General features: G+C 39.6%; 1 protein-coding gene across 1 annotated transcript in view; it reads right to left on the reverse strand.

Moving 5' to 3' along the window:
- The window catches only part of PRKD3 (protein kinase D3), a 94,101-nt gene that overhangs the window by 47,012 nt on the left and 22,743 nt on the right, over positions 1 to 24,346 (reverse strand). The window contains exons 3-5 of the mRNA XM_075535691.1: positions 8,583 to 8,721; positions 5,892 to 6,023; positions 487 to 644 (exon numbers count right to left, since the gene is read on the reverse strand). Coding sequence (XP_075391806.1) covers positions 487 to 644; positions 5,892 to 6,023; positions 8,583 to 8,721 — 429 coding nt within the window. The remainder of the gene's footprint in view (positions 1 to 486; positions 645 to 5,891; positions 6,024 to 8,582; positions 8,722 to 24,346) is intronic.

Raw genomic sequence — 24,346 nt, forward strand, 5'->3', positions numbered from 1 at the left:
AGGAAAGGTAGCTTTTGAACCACATCTGGAAAAAGCATGAGGAATGGATACCATCAAGAGCAAAGGGAGGTAGAAGCACAGGTGTGTTCAGGGAATGCTGGATAGCAGCTTGTCAGAAACATGGAACATATAGGGTTCTCTAGTGTATTAGGAACTTCGCTCTGTCTGCAGTGTTTACGAGGAAGCGAGGAGACCAGCAGCCTGAGACACCTGGTTGGAAGTTTATCACAGAGGTCCAAGTGATAAATAATGTGACCCCAAGGTATGCAGAATGCAGTTCTTCATTCCTGGAACACCCTTAGCCACATCTACCCACTATTACATTTATCTACTATTACAATATATCCACGACCGCTGTTTACATTTCTTATGTATAGAAAAGTTCTTAATTTTTAGTATATACATTATCATCTAGGATGATGTCCTAAACGCTATAGGAATAGAGACAAACTAGTAAAATGCCATTGCATTATTCAGCATACATACCTCTTCATTGGAAGGGACTACACATTCGGTCTGTAGAGGTCTTGGGACTGACAGGCTGGGTCCTGGCAGAGATACATTTGACAGGCGTCTCTTTCTTACTCCACTACAGTTATTTGGAATCTTGAAGGCACATCGTTTATGATAATTTAATCCACAGCCTAATTATAGTTCAAAAGGTAAAATATAAGAAGTTTACTATAGCTCAAAAGATAAAATATAAGTTTACTATGTATGAGAGGGCTTAAAACAGTTAATGGAAAACGGAATTTTCCCACAAACCTTTAGAAGCCCCCATGCAAGTAATAAGATATATATTTTAAAATGTACTTTTTACTTCATTTCTCTTCCCTGGTAGCAATACCTACCCTAAGTGAAGAACTCACATGGCAGGCTAAGTAGAAGTTAATCAATTCAAGAACTATAGGAAACTCTATAAAAAGAGTCAGTTAACAGCAGTGGTACTTGAAATGTGGTCTCTTGGACACCAGCTGATAACTTGTTAGAAAAATAAACTTTTAAGCTCTACTATACAAGGGCTACTGAAACAGAAAAGCTGGGATTGGGTCCAGCCATCTGTGTCTGTAATTACCACCAGGTGATAATGATGCGCAGTAAAGTTTGAGAACCTTTAGGTTAAAGCACTGGCCAGAAACAAGCCTGCAAACCAACTCCGTTCTGTAGCACGTGAAAATCACATAAAATCCAGGTTTCAGAGTTCATAAATAAAATTTTATTGGAATGTACCAAGGCTCGTTTGATTACATATTGTTTATGGCTGGCTTCCTGCTACAACAGCAGAGCTAACTCACTGTGACAGGGTCCATATGGCCCCCAAAGGCTAAAATATTTACTCTCTGGTTTATTACAAACCCTCCCCCCACCCCACCCCACCCTCGCAAACCCTTCCAAGACACCACCTTTGAGAATTGTTTTCATTCATAACCTGGAGTGTACCTAAGTCTTCCAGATTCTAATTCTCAATTTGAAGGTGGCCCTCTTGCATGTGTTTTTTTAAACTGCCCACACAATTCAGCTGAATGGCCTGGTTGTTTCTGTCATGGGAGAAATGCTGTGACAACGTATAAACAATTTCATGGTCCACGGTATCAACAGGCAGGTTCTTATGAACTACTTTACCTCGACCAGCACTTGACTCCTATATGGCTTTAGAAGAGTTTGTGAAAAAGCACCTAACACTTAGAACACATCGTTTAATATTAAAATAGTGCTAGCAATCCACTGCACCATGGCGGAACTTAAGTAAGAAAGAATACTTATAACTTGGTGTACTGTCTTGTGACTGGGAGTTGAATGGGCCCTAGGACTCAGACTGCCTTGTTTCAAATCCTGGTTCTACCTTCCTAGAGGGTTGAAGACTTTTCTCCAACTTTTTGATAAAATGGGAATAACAGAAGTACCTCAGAGTGTTTTCTCTAAGAATTACGTTCTTAACCCGTGACAATCCTTGGCATAAAGTGAAGTACACCACAAATGTTAACTCTGACAATTATGATGTTGATAAATTATACAGACATGGGTTTAAATTCTTTCTCTACATTAGTTATGGCGTCTTATGCAAGTCATTTGCGTTGGCTGCGTCTCAGATCCTTCATTGGTAAAATACCTTTCTTCCAGGTTTGGAATAATTAAATAAGATGACTAGCCCTAGTACCTCAAACATAATTATGTACCGCCTGAATTATAGCAAATTATTTTATCGATTATTTCTAGTATTCCTCCTTAAAGATTATTCAGGACAACTAAGCTTTAGGTAAAAAATTTGAAAGATTACTTTTCAGAGCCAACACTGGAGAAAGGACGGAGACGCTCAAACACCCCGAGGAAAGGATGAGCCCAATGAGAAATAAAGTGTTCGCCATTTTCAGATTCAAACATAGCACTTTGCCCACTTTGAAATATATCATCTTAAAATGTAGAACTCTGTATACGCTACTACCTATTAACGTTATATACTCACTATAACTTGTCTTCCATTGGCTACAGCAAAATCATCATGGGTATGTTAACAAAAAACACCATTTTCAAGTAAAACTAAGATTTTAAGATAGAAACATGTTTATTTTGTGAAAGCTAAAGCATTAAAGTTGCCCTTGTGGTATGTGAAAGACTGATTTTTTAAAAAGATTACAAATAGCTAAGAAAGTACCAAGTATTTTATTCTTATTCTGTGTCACACTGATTCCCACGCAGCGAGATCTTATACCAACCTAACTCACTGCCTCTTGAGTTGGATGCCAACTCATAGCAACGCTACCAGACAAGGTGGAACTGCCTCGGTTTCCGAGACTGTTACAGGAACAGACAGCCCCATCTTTCTCCCAAGGACAGCTAGTAGTTTAAACTTGCTGACACTGCATAAAGCAGCACTACACCACCGGGGCTCCTCCAGAGACCCTACAGAACAGGGGATAACTGTCACAGAACTTCTTTTCTTTTTTTTAATAGCAAAAGTTAGAACAACTTTAATATAAATTAGCTCTATAACATTTCCCATTTCCATTCTACAGAAAAATAATCCTGAAACAGACCACTATCCTTTTCACATTTTAAAACTCTTTGGACAATAAACTTTTTGTGAAAAATAAATGGATGGATATATATATTTATTTATTTAATACACAAGCAACTTTGGATCAAAAGTTTGCTTTAAATCAAACACTGTTAGAATATCATTGTATACCCTTGGTGGCACAGTGGTTAAGTACTTGGCTGCTATCTGAAAGGTCTAAAGTTCAAACCCACCAGTTGCCCCTGGAAAATATACAGCAATCTGATTCCAGAAAGATTTACAGTCTTGGAAACCCTGTGGGAACGTTCTGTTTGTCCTTAAAGGTCACTATGAGAACTGATTCAACAGCAACAATGTTGGATTTGGAATATATTTCTAATGTCAAATTTTTTACTTCCTGTGTTACAGACTTTAGCATAGGTCAAATCTTGCCTTTTTAAAAAATCGTTTTATTAGGGGCTCACACAACTCTTACCACAATCCATACATACATCAATTGTGTAAAGTACATTTATATATTCATTGGCCTCATCCTCAAAACATTTGCTCTCCACCTAAGCCCCTGGCATCAGGTCCTCATTTTTCCCCCTCTCTCCCCACTCCCTCATGAACCCTTGGTAATTTATAAATTATTATTTTGTCATTCCTTGGCCTGTCCAACATCTCCCTTCACCCACTTTTCTGTTGTCCATCCCCCCGAGAGGAGGTCACATGTAGATCCCTGTAATCGGTTCCCCCTTTCCATCTACCCTCCCTCTGCCCTCCCAGTATCGCAGCTTACACCACTGGTCCTGAAGGGATCATCTGTCCTGGATTCCCTGCATTTCCAGTTCCTATCTGTACCAGTGTACATCCTCTGGTCTAGCCAGACTTGCAAGGGAGAATATGGATCATGATAGTGATGGGAGAGGAAGCATTTAGGAACTAGAGAAAAGTTGTATGTTTCATCGTTGCTACATTGCACCCTGACTGGCTGGTCTCCTCCCTGAGACCCTTATGTAAGGGGATGTCCAGTAGTCTGCAAATGGGCTTTGGGTCTCCACTCCGCACTGCTCCCACCCCCTATTCACTACGATAAGATTTTTTTGTTCTAATGATGCCTAATACCTGATCCCTTCCACACTGCGTGATCACACAGACTGGTGTGCTTCTTCCATGTGGGCTTTGTTGCTTCTGAGCTAGATGGCCGCATGTTTACCTTTAAGCCTTGAAGACCCCAGACACTATATCTTTTGATAGCCGGGCACCATAAGCTTTCTTCGCCACATTTGCTTATGTACCCATTTGTCTTCAGCGATCGTATCATGGAGGTGAGCACACAATGATATGATTTTTTGTTCTTTGACACCTGATAACTGATCCCTTCAGCACCTTGTGAACACACAGGCTGGTGTGCTTTTTCTATGTGGGCTTTGTTGCTTCTGAGCTAGATGGTAGCTTGTTTACCTTCAAGCCTTTAAGACCCCAGACGCTATCTCTTTTGATAGCCGGGCACCATCCGCTTTCTTCACCACAGTTGCTTATTCCCTGCTTTTGTCTTCAGCGATTGTGCCGGGAAGGTGAGCATCATAGAATGCTAATTTAATAAAAGAAAGTATTCTTGCATTGAGGAAGTTCTTGTGTGGAGGTCCAATATCCTTCTGCTATCTTAATACTAAACCTATAAATATATGCACATAGATCTATTTCCCCATCCTCACATATAAATATATTTACGTATGTACATGCCTTTATCTAGACCTCTATAAATGCCCTTTGCCTCTTAACTCTTTCCTCTATTTCTTTGACTTTCCTCTTGTCCCACTATCATGCTCAGTCTTCATTTGGGTTTCAGTAATTTCTCTTGGTTACATTACCCTTGATCATGCCCTACTGGGCCTCCCACACCCTCCTCACCACCGATTTGGATCACTTGTTGTTCCCTTGTCCCTGGGTTTGTTAACACCACCATGTTTCCCCCTACCTCCTCCTGTCCCATGTCCCCCAGGAACTGTTGGCCCCGTTGTTTTCTCCTCCAGATTGTTCATCCTGTCCCAAGGATTTCTAAAGCTGTAATCATTAGGGGAGATCACTGGGTCATTTCGGGTTCAAAACTTGTCTTTTGGTCAGCAGTCCAGTATTTTGTGCCACCAGGGTTTTTAAATTAGGTAGAATAAACCTAATTTTAAAACCCCTGATGGCACAATGGTTAAGTACTTGGCAGTTAACCAAAAGTTCATAGTTCAACTCCACCAGCTATGCCACAAGAGAAAAGACCTTGTGAGTCAATCCTGTAAGTAAAGACTACAGCTTTGGAAATGTTATGGGGCAACTCTCCTCTGCCCTACACGGTTGCTATAAATTGAAATCAACTGGTAGGATTATATATTTGTTTTGGGAGGGTGGGAGGAATGAGAGGGGGTTCGTAGCCTCATTTAACCATTTCCAACTCCGAACTCACTGCCTTCTAATCAACACTGACTCACAGTGAACCCACGTGGGTTTTCAAGAGTATAATGGTTTATGGGAGTAGAAAGCCCCAGTCTTTCTCCTGAGGAGCTGTTGGTGGTTTCGAATGGCTGACCATGCGGATCGCAGGCCAATGCATAACCACTGCACCACCAAGGCTCCAGCATTTAGCCATTTACTCTTCATAAAACCCATCAGGTGAATGACACTTTACAGAGAAACTGTTGCTCAGGGATGTTTACTAAGTTTCCTCAGAGTATGGACAAGTAAAAGGAATAAGGGTCAGAGTCCAGATCTCTCAATCCCAAATGTCACCACCAATGACCTTGTGCTTTCACTGAATACTAAAGAACACACTTATTCATGAGAAAACCAGAAAACTGTAAAATCCTATTTCAAATTATTCCCAAAATGGTTAACTACTCACCTTCACATTTCAGTCCCTGGCGTACCAATCCCCACAGCATCTCACCACAATAATCGCAAAAAGTAGGAGCTTTGTAAGAATGTACATAGAGAGTATGTGGACGGATCTGGAAGTCTTCTAATGTAGCCAAAGCTTTAAAATATATATTACATAAATATTTTACATATATGTAAAGTTATATACTTAAGTAAGCACACAATAATCTCTACAAGTTTCATCTACCATATGAAATATTTTCAGCACTTAATATTAGGGTTTTAATATTCAAATAATTTGAGCTATAAAATTAGATCTTTGGTTAGGTATTTGGACTTTCAAAGGCATTTCTCAGAGCAACAAGATTAAAATAGTTGTTAGGCCTACTTGTCCCCATTAAAAGGTTTAGTGTGTAATATTGGGAAGTAGAACACTAAAGTTAAATATGCGATGGAACTTATATCTCAATTACAGCAATGCTTCTGTGGGAAAAATCACTGGGCTATAACTTAGGGTCCCAAGATATGCTGTCTATCCTCCACTGTGCTAGTGGCTAAGAGAGAGACACCTCTCTCTCAGTAAAGCAATGAAGCAATAGGGCCTTTCTCTCCCGCCCGCCTGCAAGTCATTAGTGACTGTTGCTACAGCCTGCTGAGGGCCCATAGTAAAGGAAGCATGTGAACCTCCAGGAGGACAGAGTGGAGGCCTTCAGTACTGAAGAGGAAACAGGGCCAGGGAAGGGTATGCATGGCTTAGCTGAATGGGAAGGTTCCAAAATATGAGAGATGTGGTGGCTAACAGGGAAAAGGGGACAGGGCTTTAAAAATAAGCTGCAAAGAAGAGTTGAGGAAGAAATCGTGGTGGTAAAATTCTAGATCCCACAGGGAACCCAGGACAGATAAACCCCGTCCAAAAATGAGAGTAGTGATACCAGGAGGGGAAAGAGAAGGTAGGGGGAGAAAGAGGAAACCGATCACAAGGATCTACTTATAACCCCCTCCCAGGGGGATGGACAACAGAAAAGTGAGTGAAGGGAGACATTGGTCAGTGTAAGACATGAAAAATAATAATTTATAAATTATCAAAGGTTCCTAAAAAAAGGAGGAGCTGATACCAATGGCTCAAGTAGAAAGAAAATATTTTGAAAATGATGGCGACATATGTAAAATGTGCTTAACACAATGGATGCATGCATGGATTGTGATAAGAGCTGCATGAGCCCCCAATAAAATGCTTTTAAAAAACAAAACAAAACTCTAGATCCTTGGTTAATGGATTGTTTTCATCTTTTCTTTCTTCCTCTCTACTTTTCTGGCAAACAAAATATATGCAGGTCGATAATGAAAACCCTGTCTAAAAGACAGAATTAACTGCTTGGAAACTCCATCATTCCCACTGTGGAGTTGCAGCGCAGTGAACTTCCTGATATGGCCCATCTAACCACAGTCAGAGGGCTTATAATTCCTACCAAAGGACTGGATGGGATTACACAAATATGAGTTATTTGAGGTCACCGAGGGGATTGCTGGATGAGTGGACTGCCTCCAGGTACTGGAGGGAGATCCGTTTGCTGATTCACAGAGCTAGAGCCGAGCACCTGAAGACCAGGCTTATTGGCTGGCAAGAGAGAGTGCTGAACACGCAGAACTACACTTGCCCATATAAGTTGGGCAGAGGCCAAGTAGCCATCGGAATGAGAGGAGCTAGCAGAGCTTTGTGATACTTCCCCAACAGGCCACGAGGTTGAAGATTTGGGTGTGTTTGCAAGCATAACTGAGAAGAGGCTGTCCTGACCTAAGAACTGGATCTTGCGTGTTCCTGACCCTGGTTTGTAACTAGGTATTTCCCTAATAAACCTAATAATTGTTAGCATTGTTGTAGTTTCATGTGGCCAATGTAATGTTTTAACCAGTGGAGAAGTAGTGTGCTTTTAAAGGGGCAGCTGGTGTCAAAATTGATTTTAAAAAAGTTTGGAGGGTGCAGACATGCCACAGCTCCGTCTTACAGTAATCAGCCTTGGACTGATGTTGTTTGATTCTTCTCTTTGTGAAGTCAAGGAAGTCAGGCATTGCTCCCAGGCTATTTTATAACTACTTACTAATAATCCTCCCCACTTGCTGGAGGAGAGCAGAAAGAGTGGGCAGCTCACGGGACAAAAAGGGTCAAGAAGAGGTGAGAACAAAAAGGAGAGAGAGAGAGAGACAGACAGAGAGAGGAAAATGCCCAGTGAGAACAAAAAGGTAAGGAGCACTTTTTCAATCATGGAATCAACCAGCGTCACGATTTCTGCTTCCACACTGCCATTATGTCACCTCTCCAATTCTCTTTTCTGAACCCCACTTCCATTCTTTTAGGATTGGAGAAGTGGAGAAAAGGAAATAGAATATGAGGAGGCTCCAACAAGTTCATGGAAGCACGAAAATAAAATGGAACATTTCCACAATTTTTTGAAGCCCCCCCTTATATTCTGCTTTCTGTAAAAGTAATAGTTCCTTTAACTTAGTGACACTAAAATAAGTAAGTAATTCAAGGCTACTGTCTTATTTCTTCATTTGTGATAGCTTTCCTGGAAGGATGACTATTATTATAGGTAAAAAGAAGTAACCAGATACAGTGCAAAGACCAAATATAGTTGAACAGAATGCTTACTCCAGAAATGAGGCTCAATGATAAAAAAAAAAAAAGGCAACAAAATAAAAGAAACTATCTACTTACCTGAAAGAACAACTTCTACTAGGTCTCCTTCATGTATTTCTTCGGCTGAGGTAATCAGCTGCAAAATATTTTCTGAGCTCATGTCATGGCGAAAGAGGAGAATTTTATCATACATGCCAAAAAATCCACACTCTGGAAACTGTAGGAAAATAATTCTGTATCAGTACACCCATCATTTTCTATTTTTATTAAGTAATATCTTAATCTTATGAGAAAAACTTAAATGTAGTATGTATGCCTAACAATTTCTATTTGCTAACTCTTAATAAAGAAAATAATCAAACATGTATTACTCAAGTATCTGAGTTCATTTTAAAGTCCAAAAATAAAAAAGTAAGCTTAAAGACAAAACCAACATTAGTAATCTTAAAACAACTGTCTGAGATTACCAGTAATTATAACTAGAAGATTTCTGTATCCAGTGGAGAAATTAATCTTGAACTTAATGCTACTTTATTCTCACATGGTCTAAAAGATAAGTAGCCTTTACTGTCCCCTAGAACTGCACTACCCAATTCGGCTAGTTACTATGTTCAATGTGAATACTTAATTAAAATGCAACAGTAGGCTCTTCATTCTAGCCACAGTATGAGAGCTCAGCGCCACCCTGGTCAGTGGTTCCATCCTGCACATCACAGAAGAACAGTGCCATCATCTCAAAAAGGTTTATTGGTCATTTCTGTAGAAAACGAATTCCTAACCTACTCAAGGGTTAATCTGAATATTTTTATTAAGTCCACCAATAGCCTTTACCATTTATCTAGTACTTTTCTTTACATCTATACACCATAATTATAAATACATGATTCATTATCGTATCATTTAAAATAAGCAAAACCAACGGCTGGTCACAGCGAGACTCACAGATTTGTTTACACGTTCTGTCTCTTTTATTTCACTGCTTCCACTTCTTGGGATTATGGTGTTGAGCCATTTGGGGGAGAAGAATACCGAGGTCTTTCCTGCTGTGAAGCAGCCAGCACCCCTTGTTCTGCCAACCACTGTCCCTGCACAGACTTTGCACAGCACCGCTAAGAGCTCTGGAATTCCCATTCTTCAAAATGCCATTCTTAATTTGTTATGAGCCCCACAATTGACTAGACAATAAAAGAAAAGTAAACATCTGGTATTCTCTACTTGAAACCAAGATCCATCTGACATCAGCAATGATTTCTTTCCTCCCATGTCCTCTTTTGAACAGAGCTTGGATTTGTGTCACCTCTCTGTTGAAGTGCTGCAGCCACTGTCTTTGAATTAAATTCAGCAAAATATTATTTGCATAAGATATTAATGATTTTGTTAGAAATGTCTGCATTTTTGGGGATCACCTTTCTTTGGAATGGGCACAAGTATGGACCTCCTCCCACTCATCTGGCCAAGTAGTTGTCTTCCAAATTTTTTGGCACAGACAAATGAGTGCCTTCGGAGGAGCATCCAGTTTATTGAAACATTTCCAAATATATATTTTTTTAATTCCTAGATCCTTGTTTGTCAATGCCTTCAGTGTAACTCAGACTGCTGCCTTCAATAACATACTCTCTCTTAAAATAAATGGACATTTACTAAGGCTTTTTTTAGGATAGTGACTGTGTATCACTTCCATTTTCTTTTGATGTTTTACGTATGGTTTATAGTTTGCCCACTGAATTTTTTCAATAATGCAAATTGGGGCTCACTGTTTTCCTTGAAGTTTTTACAGCTTAATAAATGTAAAAACAGTGATGAGATAGCACCTTTCATGCACAATGATAGGCCAATTCAAAAAATGGCGAACAAATGCTGGAGAGGGTGTGGAGAGATTGAAGCTCTTTTTTAATTTACATATTTATTGGCACCTAATCCACATATCATACAATTCAATAGTTTAATTTTTCAATCATATCAAGAATAATTACACAATCATCACCACAATCTATTTTAGAACATCCCCTCTCACACACCCCATGCCTGGTTAAATTGCCTTTAAAATGAGAGGTGTAATCACAATCATGACCGGAATACTTGTAAATACATACAACCACCGTGGAAAGTTCTATGGCATTACCTAAAGCAATTGGAAGTAGGAATACCATACAACCCAGAAATAACTGCTGGGCATTTCTTACCCCCAAGGAGTAAAGAGACAGACATGAACAGAGGGGTGCTCCCTTGTGTTCTCTGCAGCACAGTTCATGACAGCAAGAAGCTGAAAACAGCCCAAATGCCCACCAGTAGAAGAATGAATGAAGACACTGTGTCATACACACAATGGAATACTATGCATCACTGAAACACAGCAATGAAGCCATTAAACACTTCATGACCTGGATGGACCTGGAAACCATTAAGCTGAGCCAAGTGAGTCAATCACAAAAGGGCAAATATTATAACGATAAACACCAAGGCAAAGGCAGGCTTCTAGCTCTCATGTCATCTTCTAATCCAGTTTTTCAAGCCACGAGGTAGAGAGCCTGCCTAGTGCCCATCAAACACACAGCACCACCTTTATATGTACATCTTAAAAAGCACTTGAACAGGCGACCTCACCTCAGCTGAGGTCAGTTTCTCAAGATGGGGGGAGAGGGAGAAGACCATTTGGCTGCAACCATATAACATTAATCTAACTCTAAACCAAACAAAACTCACTGCTATCAAATTGATTCCAACTCATGGAGGCCCTATAGGGTAGAACGGTCCTTGTGGGTTTCTGAGACTACATCTCTTTATGGGACTGAACAGCCTCATCTTTCCCCACTTGGACCGGCTGGTGGTTTTCGAACTGCTTATCTTGCGCATTGCTGTAAGGAATACACAACCATTATGACAAGGGGCTCCTACATTGTGCTAAGGTCACCCCACCTCAACAGACACTCCTGTAAGAGTGATACGCAAACCTTACTGGAAAACCAAGTTAAGGAGCGGACAGTGGGGTGTGGATGTCTCAGAAAAGGCAATTACACTTCTTTAGCGAGTAAACAAGGTGGAACAACCTCTCAATTGGAAAAAACACTTAACGTTACTTGTATAGAACCTATGGAGAGGAGAATACTCCCAATACTACGTTCCTAATTGGACACTGCTGATCTAGTTTCTCTCCTGCCCTTAGTGATGCAGGCTGTTTGCTATAGACTACTGGGAATTTAGACTCTGTCCTTTCGAGGTGCATAACATCCTTCATAGGCCAGACCAGTGGGATTTGATGTGGAAACCCCATTAAGCAAACTGGATTTTACTTAAAATTCAACTGTAGCAGAGTGAATGTCCAATGTGAGAAGCGGACGACTGTTATCCCAAGGTTATGAAATTGGTGGTGGTTAGACTTTGGTTCAGATCTTGCTTTGAAGGTGGTTCAGTGAATGGTGGCCTGGGACTACCATATATTTGAATCATAGATATACATGGATTTTGGGTTCACACTTAATTATAGGCCCAATCCATTCTTATGACATGGCTCTCGTTGATACTCATCCTCATGAAGTGATCACTGAAGCTATGGGTGTTACAACAAAGTGTGGTGAAGAAACCTATGGTGTCTGGCTATCAGAAAGAATCACGTCTCTGTGTTAAAAGCCTGTCTTCAAAGCATACCAGCTTGTGTGATCCAAGGATTGTAAATAATAAAATCCAACCAAAGCAGGGAATGATATTAGTATATATTGTGAACAACCAGTTTGAAAAAAATATATGGGTGACAATGGAAACCCAATATCAATTTGCATGGTCCACATATGGACTAAACCTCTGGTGAATCCCCCGACCATAGGTTAAGGATGCAAACAGCCTTTTAATGAAACAGAGAATTGTAAAGTCCATTGTGGCAGATGCAGTTAGGTTAAAATACATTATCATTTGAACTCCTTTTGACCCTTTTTAAAGTAGTTTGTTTTTTAATATTTTTCTTTTTTATTTTCTGTTTTGTATTGACCGTTGTGGTTGGTTTATTGTTTCTTTGTTTATTTATGTTTTGTATGATTTTTCTGTATATGAAATCCAGAATAGGTAAATTTATATAGACAGCAACTGGACTAATAATTGTCTAGGGCCATGGGAGGGGAAGTTGGGGAGCAATGGGGAGTTAATAACATTGGGTATGAGAAGAAAATGTTCTGAAATTGATTGTGGTGATGACTGCTGATTGCACAAGTCTTCTTAATATGATCGAATGATTAAATTGTATATGTGAATTATATGACAATAAAACTAGGTCAGAAAAAGAAGAGAGAAATTCAGAGCATGTTCTTCTCATTTGGTTTTCTTAATCCAAGTCCTTAGACATTTCATTGAATACTTTAGTCTTTTGAGCTTCCCCTGCAGTTTTCCATTCAGCTCTTTTACTTTGGCATTTCTTTTGCTTTAGCTACTTGTGGTAGTTATATAATTTCATATCAACTTGAAGCTATATAAAAATATCGAGGTGGAGTTTAGCCTGTCAACCAGGTCACAGCCAGATGGTAACCCCTTGTGGGTGTGGCCTTCTCATAAGGAGGGTCCTGAAAACCTCCCCGCCTTCTCTCTGCCTTCACCTTCTTCCTGGATGACCCTGGTTACTGCGAACCCTGTGATGCAGCCACCTCCATTGGATCCACTCAACTTTGCACCCACCAGCCTGTGATCTTCCTGCATTCTGCATCACTGCATGTAGCTGTGTGAGTCTGAAGAGCGGCTCATGGACTAGTATCAGACTTACATCACTGGACTTACGGACTTGACCTGGGCTGGGGTGTTTGCTTGATATACACCGATAGATAATTACTTCTTAATATAAAGCTTTTTCTTACACACATATGCGCATCACTGAGTTTGTTTCTCTAGCACACTACTCTACATTCAGAGTATTTTCTGACATCTAGTTTGGTCTTTTCTTTATCTCGTGTTTTTAATTTTAATGATCGTGTACTCTCCATGTATGATGGTTCTTAATGTCATCACACAATTCATCTGATCTTTGATGATCAGTATTCTGTACGTCAAATCTATTTTTGAGATGGTCTCAGAATTCAGGTAGGAAATATTCAAAGTCATATTTTGGCTTGTGTGGATTTTGTGTTCTTTAGTTTCAAGTTGCAAATGGACAACTGATACTTATTTCACAGTAGACCCTAGCCTCCTGCCTGAGCTTCTTCATTGTCTCCACAGATAAAGTGGATTTTTGTTACCCCCCACCCCCCGCAAGGTCTATGTGTACAGGCCCCTTTTGTTTTGTTGAAATAAAGTATTTGCAATGATGAAGTCCTTGGTCTTTCAAAATTCTATCATGTGACCTCTGGTGTCATTTCTATCACCAAGACCATATTTTCTAACTATACATTCTTTTCTGTTTCCCACTTTCGCATTCCAATCACCAGTAATTATGAATCCATCTTGTTATATGCTGGATCCATTACAGACCGCAGAATTTGACAGACCTAAAGAGTACTCATTTGAACAAAAATGGAATACTTATTTTAAAATCAGAAAAGATGAGCATCAGGATTGCATCCTTTCACTAAGCCTATTCAATCTGTACTCTGAGTAAAAAATCCGAGAAGCAGGATTATACGAATCTAGCAATAGGATTGGAGGAAGGCTAAGAAGTTGGAATAGGGCAATGACACAACCATGTTTGCTGAAAATAAAGAGGACGTGAAGTACTTCTTGATAAAGTTCAAACACTACAGCCTTCAGTATGGATTGCAAATCAAAGTAAAGTCATCAAAAACCACCACAGAACTGGCCAATGGACCATCCATATAAAGGGAGGAAAGATTGAAATTGTCCAGGGTTTCATTTTACTTATATCCAGATAACAATGCCATGGAAGCAGCAGTCAAGAAGTTAAATGATTTATTACTTTGAACAAATTTGCTGTAAAATATGTCTTAAAAAGTAACCAAACATGAATTTTACTGCAATTGTTAAAGGTACATTTTTAACCTAGGAGAAGAATCTCAATGGTTCTATTTCTATGGCATTATCATGTACCTGATTCAATGATACACTACTCAACGTGCACGCTATTGAGAAGCTCTGGCAGTGTAGTGGTGTAGTGGCTATGCTGAGTCAGAATGGACTCAATGGAAGTGAGTTTTGGTTTGGGGCTCTGAATTTACTTACACCTTTTATCATTAATCTCTAACTAAGAATTTTCTGGATAGGACTACCAGAAGAACTGTTTAATTCTACATCCATCTATCTATCTATCTATCTATCTATCTATCTATCTATCTATCTATCTATCTATCTTTTTCAGCTCATATTTGAATACTTTTTCTTCTTGTTTTTTTATTGTTTTGAGATTTATGTATCTTAAACTCAAACATTCTGGCAAGATTAACTCTAGTCAAGGTCTAAGTCAGTGTTTCCCAAAGAATATGACACTGCCTCCTATGGGGGCTGAAACGATTGAGGGGGTGAGGGGCTGTAAAAGCAGGTAGTTACACTTTATCCTGGTTTATGGGCTAGATTCTAAACATTTTTATTGCCAGAGTAACTTTTTTTTTCCTCAAAAGGGGGTGATTGGTCAAATAAGTCTGGGAACCTATGGTCTAACAACCCGAATATCCAGCAGAATTTAAAAACAAAAAACAAGTTTTCTTCCAAATCCAGTCTCCAGATTAGTAAAGCTGCCTGACACTCTTGGCAAGACAAAACACGTGGGGGTAGGATAAACAGTAGGATGTAGCCAAGCCTCTGCAACACAGCTGTACGAAAAGAATGGAGCAGAAAAAGCAACATAGAATGACAACTGGTTTCTAGAAAACAAAAGATACAGCTGGGGTTTTCCCTCTACTTTGTCAGGATCTGAAAATTACACCCAATTCATGTCTACAGAGACAATGTATTCAGTCAAGAAACAGACCAAAATCATTCTTAAATTAGGCTACATAAGCAAACAAGTCTTTCTGTCTACTGTCATGTTATTGGTCTAAACTAAAAACAAATGTTTTAAATCAGCTAAAGCAGACAAGCAGTGCTAGTCGTCAGAATATGTAACTTCAATTTTGGTAAACACCATTACAGTTTAAAATGAACTGCTGTCTGCCAATTTTCTTTCTCAGACCAATTACATCTACTATGTTCATTCAACAAATTTAGCACAGCAGTAGTAGGGTGAAAGAGGTAATTTTAAAGCCTCTTGGCAATATAACAGCAAGAGATAGAGAATGAATATCTTTTTAGTGTAGTTACTGTTCATTGGTCATTGAGCAAACCACCACACAGGTGAGCACATTTAATTTCCTCAAACAAGTAACCTTAGTGCGCTAATAAAACAAATGTTTGACCTCTATCTATTTTTAATAGTTCGCTATCTGTAAAAAAAAAATACTAGAATCAAAAGGCAAGACCAGACAATGTTAGCATGCTAACAGACTGCTAGAATAATAAATGCTTTGATATTTACTTAATTTTATGACCACTCCAGGACTAATGAATATAATGATTTTCTGAGCAGCAATTGCTTGTTAAACAATAGGCCTCATATTTCAAACTCTATTTTTTTAATGGCGGCAGGTATTATGCCCCGAGTGGTATTATGATTCTCAGTTCAAAGATGAAAACGTCAACGATCAGAAATGAAGTGACTGGAAACGATATAATGATAAAGCCAGAAAGTGGCAGAATCAGATCTCCACTGTCTGTCTCAGATCCCAAAACTCTCACCTGGGATAGTATATGTTTTCTTACATTTTCCTTTACAAAAAAAAAAAAAAGAGCCTCTAATCACACACACATACAAATTACAAAGATAATGCATTCTAACACTGGGAATCCATGTGTGGACAAGCAAGACAAAGTGGGTAAAGATTGTGGTCTACTCCCTCAGTTCTGACTTGTCTGTAAGCTCTTCTAACATGCCCTAGCAGTCATCTGGTAGCAACTTTCTACTCATGGAATCCCAGTTCTCCTAGCTCCTGATCTGCTGGCCTTCTTGTTCCCCTCCCTGCCAGCTTCTCTGAGCTTTATCAGTCAAGAGCACTCCCACGTTTTTCAGTCAGCTGCTAGCCTAAATTGGCAATTGAAGCCCACCCAGCAGCTCTGTGGGAAAGACGACAGACAAGAAGACTCTCTGGAACAAACGGGATTGTCATGAGCCAGAATCTTGTTTGATGTTAAATTTGCTTTATGTTAATATGATGATAAAATAATAATAACATACATGTTAATAATTTGTATCCATTAACTATGTTCATACTCATAACGGAATATGTGTACCATTAAGACACAAAGTTCAAATAACTAGAAAATCTGTGAGCACTTATGTTACAATTCTCATCTAGTAGATGTTACTCTAAGAGATGTTCATATTTGCTAATTAACTACAAATACACATACATTAGTACTGATGGGAAAAGATTTATCCAATCTGGAGACATTCTATCTCTGCACCTGTGATATTTTGGACCAGGTACTTCTTTGCAGTGGGACGCTGTGCTTGCATTGAAGGAAACCAGTAATGCACACAGCTCAGCTGAGATGACAACTGAACGTGTGCGTGCACACTGCCAAATGTCTCCTGGAGAACGAGGAGCACTGCTTTAGCTTACTCTAATGCAGCAGAATTAGACACTGGAGCTGTAATTAGAAATGTAACTGCCAGTAAAACAGTTCAGAATCCTAATCTCTATTGTCATGAGGAATATAAAAGTTTACTGATGCCCTCAGGCAATGAATAACTGGGAATGTGGGGCATTCTAGAAGAACCTGGCTCTTCGAACAATCCTAGGAACAAATAGCTCCACAAAATAAGTATAAAATAAATAAATCTAAATAAATATTTAAACTAGTGGGGGCAACTTGAGAACAAGTGAGGTTCTGAGACATGAAGCAAAAGGGCAAAGGGGGCTTGTTTACCTAGTCCTTCCTGCTTTAAGCTCAGACTGAATCATCCCTTAATGAAAGGAATTACCACCAATTCTTTATAGCACCCTCTTTTTAGTAGTCTGATTAGGAAGACTGTCCTTCAACAAAATTCAACTTCTGGAGATATGAAAAATGAATAAAATAGTACTCGTTTCAATATATCATAAATGTTGGAAGAGTTTCAAAGCTTTGAAAAAAAGGAAGTTTGTGTTAACAACAACAACACAAACTCCACCCTACTCCACCCTGGATTGTGTCATGAAATTGGAAGAAATTCAAAATGTGATCACTTTTATCCATGTCTGATTTTTAGGCAAAGCTCAACTAAAAACGATGTATTTGCTACAGAGATATTTTCTTGAGGGAAAAATATTTCAAGATATATACATTAAACCTGTTAGAATCTGATATAAGGCTTACATTATTCTAGACCTGGAATCATAGTCAAATGTTATTTCTGTTCAATCATCTCCTTCGTACCAGAAATATCAATGTAATTTTTTCTTCTAATTCAACACATAATACCTAATTCCACTTTAAGCATTTTCCCATATGCTTGGTCATGACAGTCATTCTATAGACTCTTTCTGGAAGTTTAAACCTAGGGAATATGCACACAGTGCAAGCATCTCTTTACTCCATTGTATTATAACCCAGTGTCATAAAATATAGAAAAAGATGCTTATGGGTTAATTCTCGTTACTGGCTTTTTAAAAATCTTTTTATTAGGGGTTCATACAATATTTATCCCAATTCATACATATATCAATTGTGTAAAGCACATTTGTACATTCATTGTCCTCATCATTCTCAAAACATTTGCTCTCCACTTAAGCCCCTGTCATCAGCTCATTTTTCCCCTCCTGCCCCACTCCCCCCTCCCTCATGAACCCTTGATAGTTTATAAATTATTATTTTGTCCTATCTTTCCCTGTCCGATGTCTCCCTGCACCCACCCTTCTGTTGTCCATCCCCCAAGGAGGTCACATGTAGATCCCTGTAATTGGTTCCCCCTTTACACCCCCTTTCCCTCTACCATCCCAGTATCGCCACTCGCAGTACTGGTCCTGAAGGGATCATCTATCCTGGATTCCCTGTATTTCCAGTTCCTATCTGTACCAGTGTACATCCTCTGGTCTAACAAGACTTGCAAGGGAGAATTCGTATATGATAGTTGGGGTGTGGTGGGGAGGAAGCATTTAGGAACTAGAGGAAAGTTGTATTTTTCATCGCTGCCACATTGCACCCTGACTGGCTCATCTCCTCCCTGAGACCCCTCTGCCAGGGGATCTCCAGTGGTCTACAAATGGGCTTTGGGTCTCCACTCCGTACTCCCCCCTCATTCACAATGATATTTTTTGTTCTGATGATGCCTGACACCTGATCCCTTCGATACCTCATGATCTCACAGTCTGGTGTGCTTCTTCCATGTGGGCTTTGTTGCTTCTAAGCTAGATGGCTGCTTGTTTACCTTCAAGCCTTTAAGACCCCAGACGCTGTATCTTTTGATAGTCAGGCACCATCACCTTTCTTTGCCACATTTGCTTATGCACCCATTTGTCTTCGGCGATCATATCATGGAGGTGAGCACAAAATGATATGATTTTTCTTTCTTTGATGCCTGATAACTGATCCCTTCGGCACCTCGTGATCACACAGGCTGGTGTGCTTCTTCCAAGTGGGTTTTGTTGCTTCTGAGCTAGATGGCCGCTTGCTTACCTTCTAGCTTTTAAGACCCCAGACGCTATATTTTTTTGACAGCCGGGCACCATCAGCTTTCTTCACATTTGCTTATTCACCCACTTTGTCTTCAGCAGTTGTGTCGGGAAGGTGAGCACCATAGAATGCCAATTTAATAGAAGAAAGTATTTTTTTGCCCCCCCCCGCCCCCAATAGAAGAAAGTATTGTTGCATTGAGAGAGTACTTGAGTGGAGGCCCAATATCCTTCTGCTACCTTAATGCTACACCTATAATTATATGCACATAGATCTATTTCCCCATCCTCATACATAAATATATTTGCATATGTACATGTCTTTATCTAGAGCTCTATAAATGCCCTTTGCCTCCCAGCTCTTTATTTATTAATTCTCATTAAGTCAGTAGCTGACTAGCTAATAGAACTCAAAACTATGATTCTGGAGTCATAACAGAGATGATCAATACAAAGAATTACATGCCACAAGGAATATATCATAGTACTATGATATTCTAACACAAAAATCATAGGTTTATGAGAACCAAAGATTACACATACAAGACAAATGTAACATAAAAAGAGCATGTTGAATAAATTCTTAGAAATAAAGATGATGAGACTTCATCTCAGGTGCTTTGAACATGTTATCAGGAACGACCAGTCCCTGGAAAAGGGATTTCTAGAGGGTCAGAGAAAAAGTAGAAGTCCCTCAAAGAGATGGACTAACACAGTGACTGCATAATGGACTCAAATATAACAATTATGAGGATGGTAAAGGCCCAAACAGGGTTTAATTCTGCTGTACATAGAAGTTTCTTAATAGAATCTAACAAAAATTAAATTCATAATTAATATTACTGATAACATTTTTCACGATTACATCCTAAGTTTTTGGTCTTTTCGTAAGCATTTAAACATGTTCTATATATACATACATACCAAACCATCAATTAGGTTATTAATAACCAACTTAATCAAAGAATAGCTAAGGCAAATGGAGGAAAGGATGAAGTAAAAGATCTGAACAGAAAATTTCAAATGGAAAATTGAGAAGATATAATGAAGTGTATAAAGACCTTGTGTTAGAAAACCAAAAAGTAAAAGTATGCTAAGAATATCTTAAATTGAAAGAACTCAGGAAAAATCTCAAGCCTCAAATTCTAATACTGAAAGATTCTATGGGCAAAACAGTGAATGGTACAGGAAGCATCAGAAGATGGAGTACTCAAAAGGCTTAATGACACTATCAATAAATTACCTTATGCCATAAGGGGATGATGAATATAGCATAAAACGACGATGATGTCTCTAAGGCAGAGGTTCTCAACCTGTGGGTCGCGACCCCTTTGGGGGGGGGATGAATGACCCTTTCACAGAGGTCGCCCAATTCATAACAGTAGCAAAATTACAATTATGAAGTAGCAATGAAAATAATTTTATGGTTGGGGAGGGGGTTACCACAACATAAGGAACTGTATTAAAGGGTCGCGCATTAGGAAGGTTGAGAACCACTGCTCTAAGTAAACCAGAGACATATATAAATCATAGATATCTCAATGAGTATTCGCACTTAATTCTAGCCATGATAGAAGAACAGCTAGTTCTTATGATATTGTCCTGCTTGATGCTCACCCACTTAAAGAGATCACTAAAGTTTGGTGCTATAGCAAAATGTGGCTAAGAAACTAGATGGTGTCTGCTTATCAGAAAGAATAATGTCTGGGAGGTTTTTTTATTTATCATTTTATTGGGGGCTTGTACAATTCATACATACATCCATTGTGTCAAGAACATATGTACATTTGTTGCCATCATCATTCTCAAAACATTTGCCTTCTACTTGAGCCCTTAATACTGCTGCTCACTTTCCTCTTCCCTCCCCACTCCCCCCTACCTCATGAACCCTTCATCATCCATAAATTATCATTATTTTGTCATATGTTACACTGTCTGACGTCTCTCCCGGCCTTCATCTCTGCTGTCCATCCCCCAGGGAGGAGGCTATATGTAGATTCTTGTAATCAGTTCCCCCTTTCCACTCCACATTCTCTCCACCCTCCAGGCATCACCACTCTTACCACTGGTCCTGAAGGAGTCATCTGTCCTGGGTTCCCTGTGCTTCCAGTTGCTCTCTGTACCTATGTACGTCCTCTGGTCTAGCCAGATTTGTAAGGTAGAATTGGGATCATGATAATGGGGTGGGGGGAAGCATTTAAGAACTAGAGGAAAGTTATATGCTTCATTGTTGCTACCCTGCACCCTGACTGGCTCATCTCTTCCCCACAACTCTTCAGTAAGGGGGTGTCCTGTTGGCTACCAATGGGCTTTGAGTCTCCACTCTGTAGTCACCCACATTTACAATATGATATTTTAGTCCTTGATGCTTGATACCTGATCCCTTCGACACCTCGTGGACACACAGGCTGGTGTGTTTCTTCCATGTGGGCTTTGTTGCTTCTGAGCTAGATGGCCACTTGTTTATCTTCAAGTCTTTAAGACCCCAGACACTTTATCTTTTGATAGCTGGGCACCATCAGCTTTCTTCACCACATTTGCTTATGCACCCATTTGTTTTCAGTGATTGTATCAGAGACGTGGGCACCCACTGATATGATTTTTAGTTCTTTGATGTCTTCACTGTTCCCTTCTACACCTCGTGGTCAGACAGGCTGGTGTGCTTTTTCCATGTGGGCTTTGATGCGTCTCAGTTAGATGGCTGCTTGTTTACCTTCAATCCTTTAATACCCCAGACGCTATATCTTTTGATAGCCAGGCACCATCAGCTTTCTTCACATTTGCTTATGCACACATTTTTCTTCAGCAATAGTGTCGGGAAGGTGTGCATCCTGCCTATTTAATAGAACAACGTATTATTGCATTGAGTAAGTGCTTGAGTAGAGGCTGTCTGGGAAGTCTTAAAGGATGGTCTTCAAACAAGCAGCCATCTAAGTGAAGTGTTGATTAAATTCACATGGAAGAAGAACACCAGCCTGTGAAATACAAGGATTGTAAATAATAAAATCCACATTTGAAGAAGCGAATGGTATCAGTTTCAATTGTGAACACCTGATTTGCAGAAGACTATGAACAACAACAGAAGCTCAAATCCATCTGCGGGATACACACATAGATGAAACCTCCTGTGAATTCCCTTTGACCATAGTTGAGGTCAGAGACAAGGACAGTTATGAGACAGAGAGCATTATAAGTTGATTATGGTAGATATAGGTGTCATTTCAAAGTTGTTTCAGTTTAAATAGGAAATACATGTAGATTAAGCCTCTGGTGAATCCTCTGACCATAAATCATGTATGTGAACAGCCTTGCTATTATGCACAATGCATTGGAAATGGATTATTTGTAGATGTAGTTATATTAAAATTCAACCATTTATCATATGATTTCCCTTTTGAACCATTTTAAATTTGTTCTGGTTTTTAACTGCTCCCCAGGCCAGCAGTGTCCTCCACTGTGATCGCAGTGATCTGACTTCCTCGGTCCATTCCGTCCCGTTCTCTGTGTGCAGTGTGGCCACACGGGGGCGGAACTGGGTGAGAAATTCAAAACTGCAAATCTAAAAGACACACACACACACACACACACACACACACACACACACACACAGTGATACAGTGTAACCTGTGAGGATTACATTGTATCAAAGCAAATCACCTCAGATTTGTCCCTAGATCAGTCTCCAGTGCCCTGTCTGCCCTTTTATGGTCATTTGGAAAAATTTTTGCCTGGAATTTTTTGTCCATGGCCATCAAAAAAGTGTCACTTTAGCACAAAAGGAGTTTTAGACCAGATAAATGACAGTGACAGTGAGTTAGAATTACTCACAGAATTGAGCGATAACGGTTCATGGGAAAATTCATCATCTGACACTGACACTGATAAGTGACAACAGTGATGATTCCGCACCTGAGCTCAGCGATGTGCGAACTTGGTGCTCTATTGTCTGCGGTACGGATCAGGCAGTTCCCCCAATATTCCCGTTTACTGGAGCACCTGGTATGAGAGCAGACGTTGACCACAACAACCCTTTAGCATACCTACAATTATTTCTGACCGATGAGGTCATTGAAAAAATTGTTACGGAGACAAATCTGTACAAAGAGCAACAATCTGCTACTCTACTTCATAAGTTTTCAAGAAGCAGAAAGTGGGAACCAGTTACCAAAGATGACATTTGGAAATTTCTGGGCCTAATAATACTTCAGGGAGTGGTGGGAAAACCCTTGTGGAAAAGGTATTGGACCACCAATAAATTACTTGCAACTCCATTTTTTGACACCGTCATGTCAGAATACAGATTTTCCGATTATGCATTTTTCTTCACTTCACAAACAATGAAGAATTTGATGAAACTACTCATCCTGTACCAAAACTAAAGAACATTTTGGAATTATCTCAAATGACTGTAAAGACTTTCCAGCAGACCAATGTGCCAGAAAGAGACATCAGCAGAGATGAAAGTCTAATGGCTTAAAAGAGACGGCTCAGCTGGACACAATACATTGCATCAAAGAGAGCACGATTTGGCATAAAATCCTATATGCTCTGTGAATTGTCAACTGGCTACATTTGGAATTCAGTCATATATACTGGAAAAGGTACAAAACTCAATCCAAAGTACAGTGACTATGGAATGGCAACATCTTCTGTTCTAACACTCATTGAGCCATTGCTAAATCAGGACTATTGCGTTACAACCGAAAACTTTTATAAATCCCCTGAACTTTATGAGTTTCTTATAAAGAACAAAACCGATGCCTATGGAACCGTCAGAGCTAACCAGCGTGACATGCCAGCAATGTTTGGCAAGAAGCAGCTAAAACTGGAGAAATGGTTGGCTGGCAGAAAGGCAAGGTGATGGCGCTGCGATGGCGTGACAAGAAAGATGTGTGCCTAATGAGTACAGTTCATAGTACCTCAACTGTTATGGTGCGCACGAAAGGTGGGCAAGAAGTCATGAAGCCACAAGTCGTGACAGACTACAAAACCATGGGAGGTGTCGACAGAGCTGGCCAAGCACTTACATTCTACCTAGCAATGTGGAAACAGGCAGAGAAATACTATAAGAAGATCTCCGGGTATCTTCTCGAGCAATGCTTGTGGAATGCCTACATTTTTCACAGAGCAAAGAGTAACAAGCCTTTGGTTCATTCTGGCTTCATTTGGAAAGTTGTTGGACAGATCTTTGTGAACCACCAAACACCATCAGTGGCTGTGAATAGACCT

This window comes from Tenrec ecaudatus, chromosome 17 (assembly GCF_050624435.1).
Source record: "Tenrec ecaudatus isolate mTenEca1 chromosome 17, mTenEca1.hap1, whole genome shotgun sequence".
Taxonomy (NCBI): domain Eukaryota; kingdom Metazoa; phylum Chordata; class Mammalia; order Afrosoricida; family Tenrecidae; genus Tenrec; species Tenrec ecaudatus.